At 42.0% G+C, this 15,354-nt stretch overlaps 1 protein-coding gene across 1 annotated transcript; it reads right to left on the bottom strand.

Annotated features, from left to right (window-relative positions):
- Nucleotides 1–7,243: 7,243 nt before the first annotated feature.
- LOC104386232 (mitochondrial amidoxime reducing component 2-like) lies at nucleotides 7,244–15,354 on the bottom strand (the record flags this gene model as incomplete). Its single annotated transcript, XM_009994805.1, has 7 exons — nucleotides 7,244–7,373; nucleotides 7,914–7,985; nucleotides 8,071–8,132; nucleotides 10,134–10,274; nucleotides 11,608–11,770; nucleotides 14,901–15,074; nucleotides 15,311–15,354. Coding segments are annotated over 7 exons (786 nt in total), but the record flags the coding sequence as incomplete, so codon positions are not given.

Genomic DNA, 15,354 nt, shown 5'->3' with positions numbered 1-15,354 from the left:
GCAGCATGTCAAACAGCTGACAAGAAGACCTAAAGACAGCTCTTCTTCTTGAACATCCAGAAAAGGATGGGAGTAGGAGAATAGTTTGCTGGCCACAGTAGAGCTAGAACAGGTTTAGGAGCCAGTGTTGCCAAATGCAAAGCTTTACCAGGAAAGAGGGAAGGATCCTCATCTGGATCTGCCCTCTGGGATGCACCAAAGGACATCAGTTCCTCAAATAAATGACTGCGTTTCTTGGAAACCTACACTTGGTTACATTTATGGGAGCTTAAAATCCATGCACAGTCCTAAGACAGGCTAGAGATCTCATGCTGAATTCTTGTATCTGGGAAAAGTTCATGCATTTTGTAAGGTGGTATAAAATTGGACAGAGTTCAGTTTATTTGCATTCAAGTCCCTTATAGGCACGGTTCTAATCTATCCAGACATCCTGGTGAGCAGGTCTATGGCAGCTGACCACATCAGGATTTCTTGGATGTGGCCTTCAGCTGAAACAGGCCTTGAAGCAAAAGTGCTACATTTCCAGTGCGGATTTTTTTATATATAAATAACATAGTAACAAAACCAGGGATTCTCCTGTGCAGAGTGTCTCAGACTAAACAGATGAGGCACCACCCTGCCTCGGAATCACAGGAACTTCCTAGAGCATAACAGCTCCCAGAACAGGTCCTCCTAGAAGGCACAGCCAACACTGCCAACCTCCTCAACAGAGAGTCTTGCAGTGAGAGAGATCCCAGCTGACCACTTACGCGAGTGTTTTTGGTCACACTACATGGTAAAGTTTGCCCAGTTAGAGAGCAGTTATATAGGGTTGCATACAAGTGACCTTCTGCATAGACCTTCTGCTCCATCAGACACTAGGCTCAAGTGCCCAAGAGCCTTAACTTTTTTTTAATTGGTTGTTGAAGGATTCCAGGTGTGTGTCCTTTTATTTCAGGTAAACTGAGCTTATATCCACTTCCAGAAGTCTGAAAGGTTCAGGCATTTTTCCAGACTTTACAACTGAAATTTAGATTGGTGGACTTACCTGGCTTCCTGGTGTCCTTCCAGGATTAATTACCTAGCAAGCCTCCTATCCCCAATTAAGATGTTTGTAAGTCACATTTTTGAACACATGAACATGAGCTAGAAGAGTTAGTTCTGCTGTTAAGTCACAGCGCATGGGATGCAGCAGACCATTACTGGATGGCTTTAGGTCTATTAAACAGAAATAAAGGAGATCTGAGAGAAACAAAAGTTTTGTCACCTCTCTCGAGCAAATTGGAAAGAGATTTATATTCTTCTCTACCTTACATGAATCCAAGGAATGGAGGGTTAATATTAATATACCAAACCACGCAACTGTAAAACAGTGGAAGATTTCTATTTTGAGGTAAAGGTCTGTCACGTCTCACAAGTTAGGTATGGCACTGTCACATCCCACAAAGTAAGCACGGCTCCCCAGAGCTGGGGATCAACCCAGGGAGATTCAGACCCAGTCCTCCTAATTAATCTCTTTTACCAACCCAGTTGGCAAGACTAACCCTGGGAATTCTCTGCGTGGTACTCTAAGAGTAAGACCATTACCCAGGAAGCTTTCACAAAACACACTTTTACTTAAAAATTAGTAAGATTATAAGGCTTGTCAAAGGGAAACACACAACAATATCACCCTCCTAGCAACAGATTACAACTAGCAGAACCTAGCAAGATGGTACTCTCAAAACATCATGTTACAACTGGAAAACTTTAGCAAAATTAGAAACTATGTTACTCTTATGTGCCGAGAATAAGGTTAGAAACAGAGAGAAAAGGGGGGAAAGGGAGAGAGCGATCACTTGCCCGCCCCTCCCCCCAATCCAGGTTGACTGAGCAATTATCTTTATTTTTACAGATGTGCTCTTTCCTTAAACAGGACAGTGGTCTTCCCAAGGTGGCGCTGTGACTCCATAGGTCTTCTCTTGCTGGCCACTGTTCCTTATCAAGAAAGGACAGTGTCCCATTTATCAGGGTGGCTGCCAAAGGAGGGGCTCCCCTTTCAAGGGCAGTGTCCATTTTATCAGGGTAGTTACCAAACAAAGGTCTCTCCTTGTGAGAACAGGGTCCAGGTGGTTATTGAATGAGGCCTCCACCTAAGCACAAAGTCCAGTTTGTCAGGGTGTCTGTTTTGAGACAGTTACTCTTTTTGGGACTCTACAAAGCTTTTCAAGGATCTACCATTGCTGGTACTCTTGATTCTCCTGTGATCTTCTGGTAGTCCAACTATCACTGCATCTTTTGATCTTCTACTAAACATCTTAAGCTTTCAAAGCATAATGGGAAGTGCCCTGTGCCCCATACCATGTGAGAATACCTACTTTGTTTCCAAAGTCTGAATTTAATGCCTATTGCTTTGTTTTCTGCAATTAGAGATGACTACACTCTGTGAGTGAAATCTTGATAAAATTAAGAGATTTAGTCATCACCTTTTACGTATGCCAAGGTGATATAGGTAGGCCTGTTGAAAATAACTATCTGCAAGTCAGTGTAAAGAATCATGTCTGCTCTCATCATAATTGATAATCTCTAGAAGACAAACCTCAATTAACAGCAAATGCAGATGGTTTTTGGAGTTCAGCAGCAAAGAGGCTCTGAGGGTTAGTGCATCAACAAAGCATGGTAATTGTTTCACTGTGCTCCTTATCTAGCCCCAAAAGAAAGCAAGAACAGCCAGCTAGTAAACAAGCAGTGATAAGCTGTCAGCAATTCTGTGCAGTAGAGGAGATATAATTCTGCTGTGCAATACTGATCCTGGAGGAAAGTGAGATTTCAGTCAGCTAGATGCCTACTATGTGACAGCCCAACAGCAAAGAGGAGATGCTTTAGCCTTACAGAGGATGAGAAAAGTTAGAGAAGTTCCCACCCAAACTTCACACTGACATACCACAGCCTTATCTATGTCTGTGGTCTGCCCAGGTGGAGGACAGTCTATCTGCTGTTTAGCTCAGGCTACAACTACTTGGTTTTAATTCCCTTTAGTCAATGTGATGAGCTGTTGCCCACTGGGGAGTGTGACATTCCTCAGGCCAGGTCACAAGTGACTATGACAAATACTGAAGTTAGCCCTATGCCACAACTAAGACTCATTCTCAATCTGCACAGAAGTGCCTTGAGAACATGCAACTACCCAGATCCCTGCCTTGACTCACAGCCCTGTATCTTGCAGCTCCAGTCCCAACGCACACCTGAGCCTCGCTCACCTCCTTTCTTCTTACAAACATTTGGGCCCCTTGGTCTGCCTGACCAATCAAGCTGCCATTTGCCATGCTGACACCATCCTTCCCTTCACCGTGGATGGGCTCTTCCCTCGTTCTCTTCACTTTATAGCTTCAGTCTCACCTGTGGCCCATGATACCCACCTTCACCCTCAGATCAGTCCAACATTCCTTGCTAGGCTTGGCTGCCCACAGCCTGGTTTTAACAACTCCAAACAGCAACTTGCCTGCTGAGGAGCCAAGAGGTATTAACCCCTGCTTCACCAGCACAATCAACACTGCATGCTCCTGAACAACACAGTGCAGTCACAATCAAGCACTCCTGTCTCTACTGTGAGCATCCTCCACACACTGCCCAGAGAATAGCCCGGAAAGCAGGCAGGTATGGCACTGTTTCAAGGCACTTGAAAATTAACACCAGTAAATTTAAAAAAATTAGAAATACATCTACAAGTGACAACCCTTGTCCCACACCAGTAAAGTCAAAACAAGTTCAGATTCCACCTCCAGAATCCAAATATTGTCACACCGAGTAAGATTCGTTTCGGCAGAGGCCCAGTGTCTGAAACCCTTTCTGACTTTACCAATATCTCTGGGTAAAACTAAAAAATAATTAGTAGTGACACTGTAAGCAAAGACTGTTAACATTAACATAATGGCTATGCAGAATACCTAAAACCAGGAACTTCTGAGATATGAATGCTGCCTCTCCTACCGATGAAGATGAGATTGATACACATGTGGTTTTGATGCCTGCACTATTTTTTTTAAGAACGTTCCTTCCAAAAGAAACAAGACAGGTGTAGTCCTCAGCCCTGCAGCTGCCCACTATCAGGTATTTCATATGGATCTCAAAATGAGAACAAGGCAATTTATGGTGCTAGAACAGACCAGAAATGAACACCCTGTGGCAGTCCTTTTTGAAACCTTTGCCATTTGTAGTGTCTAGGGATAGGAATATTTTTTTTTCATACGGAGAAACAGAGCAATGCTTTTGGAAAGCATTTTTTCTCCTTAAGATGCGTAAGCACAGATCTATCTTGGTTTTTTGGGGAGGAGGCAGACTTGGCTGAAGATGTACCCACCTGAAATTCTAAGCAATCAGGAAATTTCTGCCTGCCAGGACTGTCCTCCCTCATCCTTCTACAAGAATTATGGCGGTGCAGTAAGTGCTGTAAAACAAATTTTGGCTTTATGCTTAGAGACCTGAAATGGGAAACATGACCTTAATTTTTACTGAAGGATACTAAACCTTCCTACTTTCAAACCCATTCTCCCCTATTTTCCTATGCTTGGGCGGGGAGGAGGTTGTCTGTAAACATCTTTTTAATCATCTAGATCATAAAGGTTATAAAATTGAGTCTGAAGACCACTTACATCTGATGGTTCTCCTTTCTTATGTACATGGCTTCCTCTGGTTAACTGCATATTTGCCTGAGCTTAAAGGTAAGATTAAAAATAAATAAATAATTCCTGTTAATTATATGAGGTCCTGGAAACAGCAACAGAAGTTAAATGCCAAAACAGAAAACAACAGAAGAATCACAAATTTTACACCTTAAAAGAACCTGGATTCAATAGTATTTATTTTCTTCCTTTAGAATTTTTTAAAAAATAACATTTTTAAGTACACAATTTTATAACGTTTTGTGATTGACATGTTTTCATGTTTCCTGAATGACTGTAGCAAAATCAACCACAATTCCTACAATTACAGCAGTTCAACACATATGTGAAGACATTAATATTATAATGTTCATAAGTTACTCTTTCCACTTTGCAGAATGGCTCTCTTTCATCACATAATTGATTTCAGTGTCATTTGTGACATGTGTTGTACTCAGATGCGTACTGTTTTAGGATTGTAATCAAATTCTTCTAAGGGGCTTCTACAGGGATAAATCAGGAGTTTAGAACTATGGCTTTTTCTTAACTGGAATACAGATGCAATTTCTCATTGGAAAAACAGCCCCATTTCCAAATGACACCAATTGATGATAGCCTAACAAGAAGCAACATTATCTGTACCACATAATTTATATTACATAAACCCTAATGTGGTGCCAAAACAACATTGAAAAAACATGCTTGGCTAGAGGCAAAAACTCAGCTCACTTTCCTTCTCAATTAAAGAAGAGAAACATACTTGACTGATTGCTTTGGCAGACCAGCAGGCTGCCTGTGCTTAATAATACCAGAGGAACTCCACAAGCTTTCAGATTCCATTAGTAAGTATCTTCAACATAAGCTTTTTAAAAATGAACCTCAAGATTATTTTCCTTTTAAAAATATGCTTTTTCTCTCACTTCCTCCCACTAGTCCCTGCATCAGGCATAACAATGCACAAACATGGAGAATGCAGTCCTAGCTGGGCATTTGTCTGTCACAGGAGAACTTTATCCTTTTGTTAAGCAGTGTGCTCTGCATGTATTTTTTAAGCAATCTTGAGTTCACAAATAATTCCCTATATGCCTTCTTCAGACTTGCCACATACATATGTCAATTGGCTCAAAGGCACAACAGCTCTTCACTTTGCAAGTCTGAGTTGTGAACATGCAACAAAATTCCAGCTTCATATTCACAACAGAAAACAAAGAAGCTAAACACCAAATTTAGCAATGATTTGTCCTTCTTCACAGTTAATTAGATTCCTCTTTTTGACTAGTTCAACACTCTTCCTACATCTACCGATCTATGACAACACAATGGGCAGTCAAGCATTTGAAATAAGGGTGGCTTTTGTCTTGGGAGTCCACATTTATTTTTAAATTTCAAAATATCACGTAATATTTAAAGAAAATACACTACTGCTATCACACAGCTAGTTTCCTCCTATACCTGTTTTATGCCATATAAGTTTATGCAGAAAATACATTTATCAGCTTCACACATATGGCTGCCACTTTGTTTAGAATACGGGTGGAGGGCAAACAGATCTAAATTAGTAACCAGTAAAGATATTAGTATGCTCAGTGAAAAACTGAAGCTTCCAAAACATCTACTTAGCAGCCTAACTCTCTATAGCATGAGACTCACTGAGCCAGAGAGGAACTACACATGAACAGAGAGCCATGTAGTAATTGCTTGACCACCAGCTTCAATAGGGCAGGCTTGGAATCAGATCACTCCCAACATCTTTTCTTCCCCTCCAACACGCATAAAGTCTCCGACCCAGTGAACACTTAAATCTGCTAATCAAACTGGAAGTTCTGATACATTAGCAAACACACCACTACTCTAAAGCCTAGCTGTTACAGTATGCTTCACAAGAGTAAAAAAAAAAATAAAAAAATCATTCACATTCCGTCAAGCAGAGTTCATCAACTAAATGAACCCCTCAGTTTTACAGATGGTTAGCCAGTGTTCCCACCTCTAGATTGGAATAGCATTTAGTCAGGTCACCAACCCTTCTCCTTCTGGTACATCTCCAATCTCGAAAGAGGAGCAATCTTCAGGAAGTGACTGCAGGATTGCAAGAAGTACCTCCTGGTACGGAGACGGTAAGATGCTTAGAACTAAAGAAGCACAGAATTTAAGAAAGAGCCTTGCCACCTGCACTCCCTGTTCACCTGTAAAGGCAGCTCTGTGATCAACACGCTTACTTCACACTTGGCATGACTGTTTTTGTGGTTCTTTATAGGCACTGAACGTATTTAATACATAATGCAAAGCCCTGGTACAAAATTTTGCATTCCAATATTGAGTTTGACGTGAGACTTTAGGAGGTGCAATACTCACAGTAGCGCTGTGAAGTCTGTCTTTGATCAGAGTTTCTTCTATCACAGCCTCCAGAAAAACTAAAGATGTGGTTGCTACAGGCATGCCAGTAGATGACACGATCTGAAACAACTGGCACTTCATAATAGCCTCAAACACCCCCTGGCACCTTACAAAGGAGCATAACAGAAAAAATGTTGCAAGGAGTAAGAAAAAGTTATGCTCGTGACAGTGTTAATGGGAAAATAATTTGCATATCAAAGTGAAAAGGTATCTTCTGATCAGAGTCTCTCTCATTCTTGGACCATCTTGTACACAGGGTCTCCGACTCGAATCGTTCCAGTTTTGTCAATAGCAAAGTATCTTCCGAAGAGAGGGCTGGATTTGTATATGTGCCGCTCCGACGGGTCACACATGCGGTAGCTGCAGAGAGAGAGCGCTTCTTTAGAATCAGCAGGAGCAAATTCTAACAATCAAAATAACAGCAATGAGAGAGAAAACCTTTGAATAGTGATGCCCTGTTTTGGTAACCACACTAGACTAAAACCTAAAAATACAATTAAGAGAATCAAGCAGTTGGAACTGAGGACAAAAACAAAAAAAGCCTGATTGTACTCACACATCCTTCCTAACACACACAAAAGGCTTTTTGAACAGAAAAGCCAAAGTTGCAAAGTCAGATCTTTAAATACTTTAAGTAACTGTTACCCCAGGCATACACCCTAGCAGAGATGAAAGAGATGGCAAATACAAAGTTTGGAAGAAAAAAGAGAGAACTTCCTGAATTTTCATACCATATAGATATGTAGAAAGTAGAATGGAAGCCAATATACACAGACCTTTACACTATATTATTATGTCCCACACAAACTTCAAACCATTTTCAAAACACTTGTCTAACATCTGTTGGGATCTAGCCTAAATCCACTGACACAGCCTAAGAAGCATTGGTACTTTTCCAACCTTTTCAATGTTTCCAGAGGCTCCTTCCTGTCCAGGACCCCAGTGTCTGGGTTAACAGTTGTTAAAATACACCTGCAATGACAGACGGCATCAAATCAGTAACAGCTTCTTCTTATAAGCCTCTATACTTTATATAAAATAAATCTCAGTTGTTCACCTGGCACAGCACACTGTCCCTTTCATCTCCACATCGCCAATTAGAATGTCCTCCCAGGTGTCCTGAGGAAAGGTAAACATTATGAACAGATTACACATATTCACATGTGGGATATGTCACACAGTCATTCCTTGAAGAAGCAGTACCATTCCAGATGATGACCTTTACTTGCACCTCCAAAATAAGTACAATTATATTATGGTACTACTTTAACGAAAACTCTACAGCCACTGCATTCATCCAGTTCACAAACCACTAATAATTATATCTGGGAAGAAAGATACACAAGTAATAAATTCTTATGCACTTGTCCTAACCTAGAGAGTTTATTCTTACTGTATGTATGATAATCTGGTCTGTGACTTCCAGTAATTCATCATTTCAGAAAAAAAGGTAATTTTTGGTGGAAGAAAGCTTTTGCTTCTTACTTACATAAGCTTCCTATTGCGATACTTCCTGGAAGACAAAATTCCATTCCCATTTTAGGAACTGATTCTATTGGGGTGATTATCAGAGCTATACAGAGAAAATTACTTAGAAAAATGGCAACAGGATATAAAACCACTCAAAAGTCACCATCAATAGTTCATTTTGTGACCAGATACCTTCCCAGAGAAGTGTTTTTTGAACTACCAGAATACTGTCAGATGCAGCAAGACTGCAGTATTGCAAGGTCAGTTCTACTTGCACACAAAAGGCTTTAGAACAGCATGCTGTCAATTTACAAATTATTACAAATGAGCTTTCACAGAACCATGGAACTGTCAGAGTTGAAAGGGACCTCTAGAGATCATCTAGTCCAACTCCCCTGCTAAAGCAGAATCCCCTGGAGCACATTACTCAGGACTGCATCCAGGTGGGTCTTGAATATCTCCAGAGAAGGGGACTCCACCACCTCCCTTGTTCCAGTGCTTTGTCACCCTCACCATAAACAAGATTGTCCTCATATTTAAATGGAACTTCCTCTGTTCCAGCTTGTGCCTGTTGCCCCTTATCCTGTCACTGGGGACTACTGAAAAGAGTCTGGGTCCATCCTCCTTGCACCCACCCTTTAGGAACTTAAGAGACAATCATAAGGTCTCCCCTCAGCCTTCTCTTCTCCAGGCTGAAGAGTCCCAGCTCTCTCAGCCTTTCACTATAAGGGAGATGCTCCAATCCCCCAGTCATCTTTGTTGCCCTCCTCTAGACTCTCTCTAGTAGTTCCCCGTGTCTCTTGAACTGGGGAGCCCAGAACTGGATGCAGTATTCCAGATGTGGCCTCACCAGGGCAAAGTAGAGAGGGAGAATGACCCTCTCAGCCTACTGGCCACACTCTTCCTTACACATCCCAGGATTCCATTGGCCCTCCTGGCAACAAGGGCAGATTGCTCATGGATAATTTATTATCTACCAGGGTTCCCAGATCCTTCTCCTTGGCACTGCTTTCCAGCAGGTCCACCCCTTACCTATACTGGTGCCTGCCATTCCTCCTCCCCAGCGGCAAGACTGTACACTTGCCCTTTTGAACCTCATCAGGTCCTTCTCTGTCCAGCTCTCCAGCCTGTCCAGGTCACGCTGGATGGCAGCACAGCCTTCTGGAGCCTCTCAGTTTGGTATCATCAGCAAACTTGCTGAGGATATACCCTTTCCCTTTATCCAGGTCATTGATGAATATGTTGAACAAGACTGGACCAAGTGGGACATCACTGGGAACAGGCCTCTGACTTGACCCTGCTCCATTGCTCACAACCCTCTTGAGTTCTGTCACACAGCCAGCTTTCAGTCCACCTCACTGTCCACTCATCTAGCCCACACTCCCACAGTTTCCTAATGAGAATGTCATGGGAGACACTTTCTCTTTTGTTAAGCTAAATAAGCATTCACAGACTTGTCTCCTCCCTCAGTGTTTCATATGCACTGATGTGAGCTGAAATTATCTCTCTGGAACCCAATTGTGAAAAAAAAATAATCTCAGAAGAGCAGCTTTCCTTATCCTTTTAAGCACTTTCACACAAGGAAATCAAGTTACAAACATACATACATACATACAGTTTCCAAAACCACACTTAAGACAGCTGTTGTACCTCCTCAAAAGGACTGCAATCTGTCACAAGAATGTTTGGTCTGAAGTTCTCTATCTTAACTTTCTTCTCCAGCCTAGAATTTAGATCTTCCAGTGAAGCTTCCGAGATGATCAAGGCTGGGCTACAGTCAGGATAGGCGACCTACATAAACAAACACAAACAAATCCTAAGGTTGCTGTAAGAGCATGGGAGCAAATTTACCGAATGGCAAAATGACAGATATGTTGGAACCAGCGGTCACATATTAGCTACATATAAACCTGTGACTATAAGCTAACTGGATTTCTCTATACAGTGAATCTACCTTATCACAACGCCAGAGGGAGCTTCATATACAGGAATAACAACACTAAATTGAAACAGTCCATTTGTCAGCCTCAGTTTGCTTGCAAGTGGGAGGGCTGCCATTTTAGTAAACAAGGTAAATGAACAGTATTAAAAGAGAACTCCTATATATGGTAGGCCCACAAAAAAAAACCCCACACCACAAAGATAATTTTTAACAAGAATTTTAGAGTTTAGCTCTTACATTATCCCTTCCCCTGCCATGTACGTGCATTTACAATCACAAGAAAATGAGTGTTGAAAAAACTACACAAACAATTCTGCCCTCTTTTCATGTTAGGATTTGTTGATGTCATCCCTCTTAATCTGACACCCCTTTTGATGAAATTACTCTTCTGCATTGGTTTCAGAGCCCTTACATAATACACGTGCACGCATAAAAGTCTATAATTGAATATACCTCTTCTCTTTGTGCAACAACAAGCAAAATGCTGATGCCCTACAGATAACAACATCACATTAGTAAGGGAAGGTACTCCCTAAGGTACTCCTTAAAAAGCTTACACTCATCAGGTATAGTTCAAACCATCTTCATGTGAGAGAGTTCTTCAGACAAAAAGAACGGCATCAGTGGCTCCAATGCTATGAGGACATCTGAGCACAGTATCTCCTTTATTAAGACTTGTATTAACTTCCTCAAATTCCACAGCTTCAAGCCTCTTACCAGAAAGAGATAAATGAAACCTCTTTCCTGGGTTAAGCATTGCTCCTTTAAACAAAATACAAGGAAACAACTCAGCTAAGTACACTCCTAGACCTAACAAGGGATAGGAAACAGAGGTTTCTATGCACTATAAATTACACCCCCAAAATATCTTTACAAATATAACTTCTTCTATTCATTGAGGAAAAAAGGAATGCTATTAAATTCTGCTATGCAATAGTTCCTCTTCAAATACCAGTAACAGACTCTTTAGCTGTGAATGGCCAATAGCTTAGAACAGATTTTAAATAAAATTTAAGCAGGTCTCCTCATAATAGAAAATTAGAATATTCATGTGGTTTAAGTACATGACTACACACCTTGCTAGCCTAGGCTCAATCATCAATGACAGAATGCGAGGGTTTCAGTGGGTGGGTGGGAAATGGTTAAAATAAAGCACTTACATGAAAAAGAACATTGATTTACCTCATCAGTGCTTCGGAAAAGGTTTATGCTGTCCTTTGACTTTCTTGGCACCATGGAGGACTCAAAGTGTACCAGTCGGTATGGTTCTGATTTCAGGAAAGTAGTGATCCACTGAGCCACTTCATCTCCACAATCCCTGCCTTGGATATCCAGTCCAAATACCCTGAACGTCACGAGACACATCAGCACTTTAGCTGGAAAGCCAAAGGCTCAAACTTGCTTATTATTTAAAGGCAAACAACTTGTTTTAATAGTAGTAGCAAGGTGCAGTAAACAAACAAACTGGATTACACTGAGGTGCAAACTGGTTTCTGAATTTAGCTCACGGATCATTCCCAGTGCAAAATGTCCTTGTGGAGACCTTGTTTTTTCGTAAACTAAGTAACATAGACACAGCCAGGATACAGCAGTTGGTAAAAGAATGAGCCATTAAATAGTCTTTAGTTGCCCAGAACTAACTTTCACATCAATGACCAGTAACAAACCTACTTGTTTGTCACACTCGCAAGCAAAAAAGAACTCTACTCTTGCATTTGCATGTGACTCTTGCATTTGCAAGATCTCTACCCATAAATCAACAGAAAGGCAATTAATTTCAGAAAATGAATAACAGCTTGAAAGGATGTGGCTAGTTACTGTAAGTGACACAAGTGTTAATAATTGTAAACGTTCTGAAATTTTCCTGCAGATTTTAGTGCTGTAAAAACGTAGCCAGACCCAAGCGAAACTTTTAAGCTCAAACTTAACATAAAATAACAACTCAGTATCTTAAGAGAGGTTAAAGGTTTGTAACGGAAGCAAAGTCCATGGGACATAAAAAGCCACTGGCAGCAGAATACAAACAAGTTTATGCCATGAACACTTTAACAGAAATGTTAAAACTCAGCTCAACCTTTCAATAAACTTCAGCAACAGCCATGAACAGTTTTACTACTTTCTTCAAAGTACCGATTTTGACCCAAATGCACTGCACTTTTCTCTGTCTCTGCAATCATACCCTAGACAGCTTAGAGCACAGAGATGCCCAGGCTGTTCATGTAGGAGCCCAGCTCCACAGAGCCCTCTTTTATTCATAAAAGAGACTGATGGTTAGGATGCTGGCAGCAACATCCCTGCTGTCTTAGCTGGGATCCCTTTATGAACTCTGTGGCACTGGCTGGGATTCAATGTCACTGCCCCCAGACAGCACTCAACTCCCTTTCTCTCCCCTCCATTCTCTCAGTCCCTGTGTGCTTTCTGGCTGAGAGAACAACAGAGATGAGGGTCTTAACGGCTTCCAGTGCTACTGTTTTCCACCCGGGAAGCAAATCTATCCTGAGCATCTCATGGTATAGGGATCCATGGGAACAGATCACACAACTGAATTATTGTGACACATTCTGACAAAAAGCACAAATGATGAGCATAAGGCTTCTTAACCAGAAGGCTATACAGAAATTGTGCCTGCACGATGGCTTCAGTCCTACATTTGACTCCCCTGAACACAAGATTTGTAAATATCCACATAAAATCTGCAACTGGGCTTACCAGTTTTCAAGATTAGCGTCTGTGCAGCCTTTTGCAGCCAGATGCACTATTGCACTCACTGCCTGAGCTCCCAACACCTGGGCACAAGCCAGCACCAATCTGTAGGCATCGTGCTCACCCAGTGGCAGAATAAATGCAAGCCACGGCAGAAGAGCATACTGTGCAGTTAAACAGGGGCTCCTACGCACCAGCTGGAAGGGAAGAGTCTTTGAGAAAAAGCCAAATCCTCATTTGCCTGAATATAGTACCAACCCTAAACCTCATTCTTACAAATTGCTAAACAGATCAGAAACAATCAGCCTTGAGACAAGTGGTAAGCTGTACAAGCAGAAGGAAGTCGTACAAAACTTCAGGACTCCTCCTAAAAAGCACCAGGCAACATTTAACTGTAGGTATTGCTGATTTCACAGCCTATGACACCATCCACAACACCAGACAACTTGCTAACTTTTAAAATCCAAATACTGGTATCTAACTGTTGCTTATTTGCATTCCCAAATTCTAGCAAGTTTAAAGCCAGAGAACGCAATAGTTTATTATGGGAAAGAAATTTTTAAAAATTTAAGAAGAAGAAAGTCACTGATATCTCAAATTGGAAAATCCAAGATAATTTTGCATTACTGAAATGCATTAAGTCTAAGTACTTTTTCCAATGCCACAACAGATTTTAGAAAAAGAATGTATTGAAAACCACATGGTTTTGTAGTGTATGTGTAATTCGATAACATACACACATTATAGACAGATTTTTAAAAGACTGTCCTGTTTCTCCATAAGAAATGTTGTCATTTTTAACTTGCACCTGCCTTGTATAAACAGAGATACTGAACTATGCTGATCAAGAGCTTCCACAGCAACAGGGTTAGCCTCAGGCAAGCAAATTACTAATTTAGGCACCTCAGTTAAATGCCTGCAGACAGGGGTAGGGGAATCTATACCCTGACATCTCAAGTATTCCAAATGGCCAGCATGTATGCAAAAGAGTTGTTGCATATATTGGTGGTGACCAAGAAATTTCAATATGAATGACAGGCTCTGAGATGCAGTTGCTCACCCAAGCAAAAATGAAAACATGAGAAGCAAACATAAATGACAAGTCTGAGAAAACATGACAGTCTATGAAAACTGAAGATCACAGTTCATTTGGCAGACATACCATGTATTTTTTTTTAACCTTGTGTCATGTTTTCCTGAGATTTGTTTTCACCAAAGTTTAGCAGATTAAACCAAGACCTTTTGTTCCAACAATCGATCCTGATCTCCTGCGTAACACACAGTGCAGCACATCACAGAACGCTTTGGGTTGGAAAGAACCTTTCAAGACCACCTACTCCAACTCCCCTGCCATGGCCAGGGACATCTTCCACTAGATCAGGCCGTTCAAAGCCCCATCCAACCTGGCCTTGAACACTTCCAATGATGGGGCATCTGCAACTTCTCCAGGCAACTCGTTCCAGTATCTCATCACCCTCGTCGTAAAAAGTTTCTTCCTCATGTCTAACTTAAACCTTTCCTCTTTTAGTTTAAGGCCATTGCTGCTGCCAGTACAGGTCTCAGTCTTACGTCTCCATTATGCAGACTGCGAGAAAGACCCCAACAAAAACCAAGCAGAGCCACCCAACTTTCACCCTCCCATTTCTGCATAAGAAAAGGCAAACCATGACACAGTCTTGAAAAGCAAAGCATTAAAGTGAGAAACAGTATTGACAGAGAAAGGAGGTAAAAAAAACCAACAACAACACAGCAAAAACACCTTTCTCGAGTACCTGCAGTTCCTCACAGGATTTTTTCTGGGGAGCTTCACAGGCAAGGAGACCTTATTCATCTCCGGGGCTTCCAAGACCAAGTGCCCATCTTCAGAGTCGACAGAAACGAGGACCAGCCGCGGCTCCTGGCGAGCTGTAACCATGTGCCCATCTTCCTTGACCACCAGCCAAAACCTGCCAAAACGGGACAGGGGCAGAAACCCTTTCAACAACAAGGCCGAGAGATGCGGACTGAGCCGGGTGGCCCCGCAGGCCCTGAAAGGGCCGGAATAGCGGCCTAGCAAGCCGGGCAGCTCCAGCCCCCGGCTGGGGCCAGGCGGGCCGGGAACACCGGGCGGGGGCACCGGGTGGGAACACCGGGCGGGAACACCGGGTGGGAACACCGGGCCGGGGCACCGGGCCTCGCCTACCTGTCCCGCAGCTCCCCAGTCTGCAGCCCCATGGGCGCCACCCG

This window comes from Chaetura pelagica, unplaced genomic scaffold (assembly GCF_000747805.2).
Source record: "Chaetura pelagica isolate M959 unplaced genomic scaffold, ChaPel_1.0 scaffold2, whole genome shotgun sequence".
Taxonomy (NCBI): domain Eukaryota; kingdom Metazoa; phylum Chordata; class Aves; order Apodiformes; family Apodidae; genus Chaetura; species Chaetura pelagica.
This window is presented reverse-complemented; position numbering and strand designations above follow the sequence as displayed.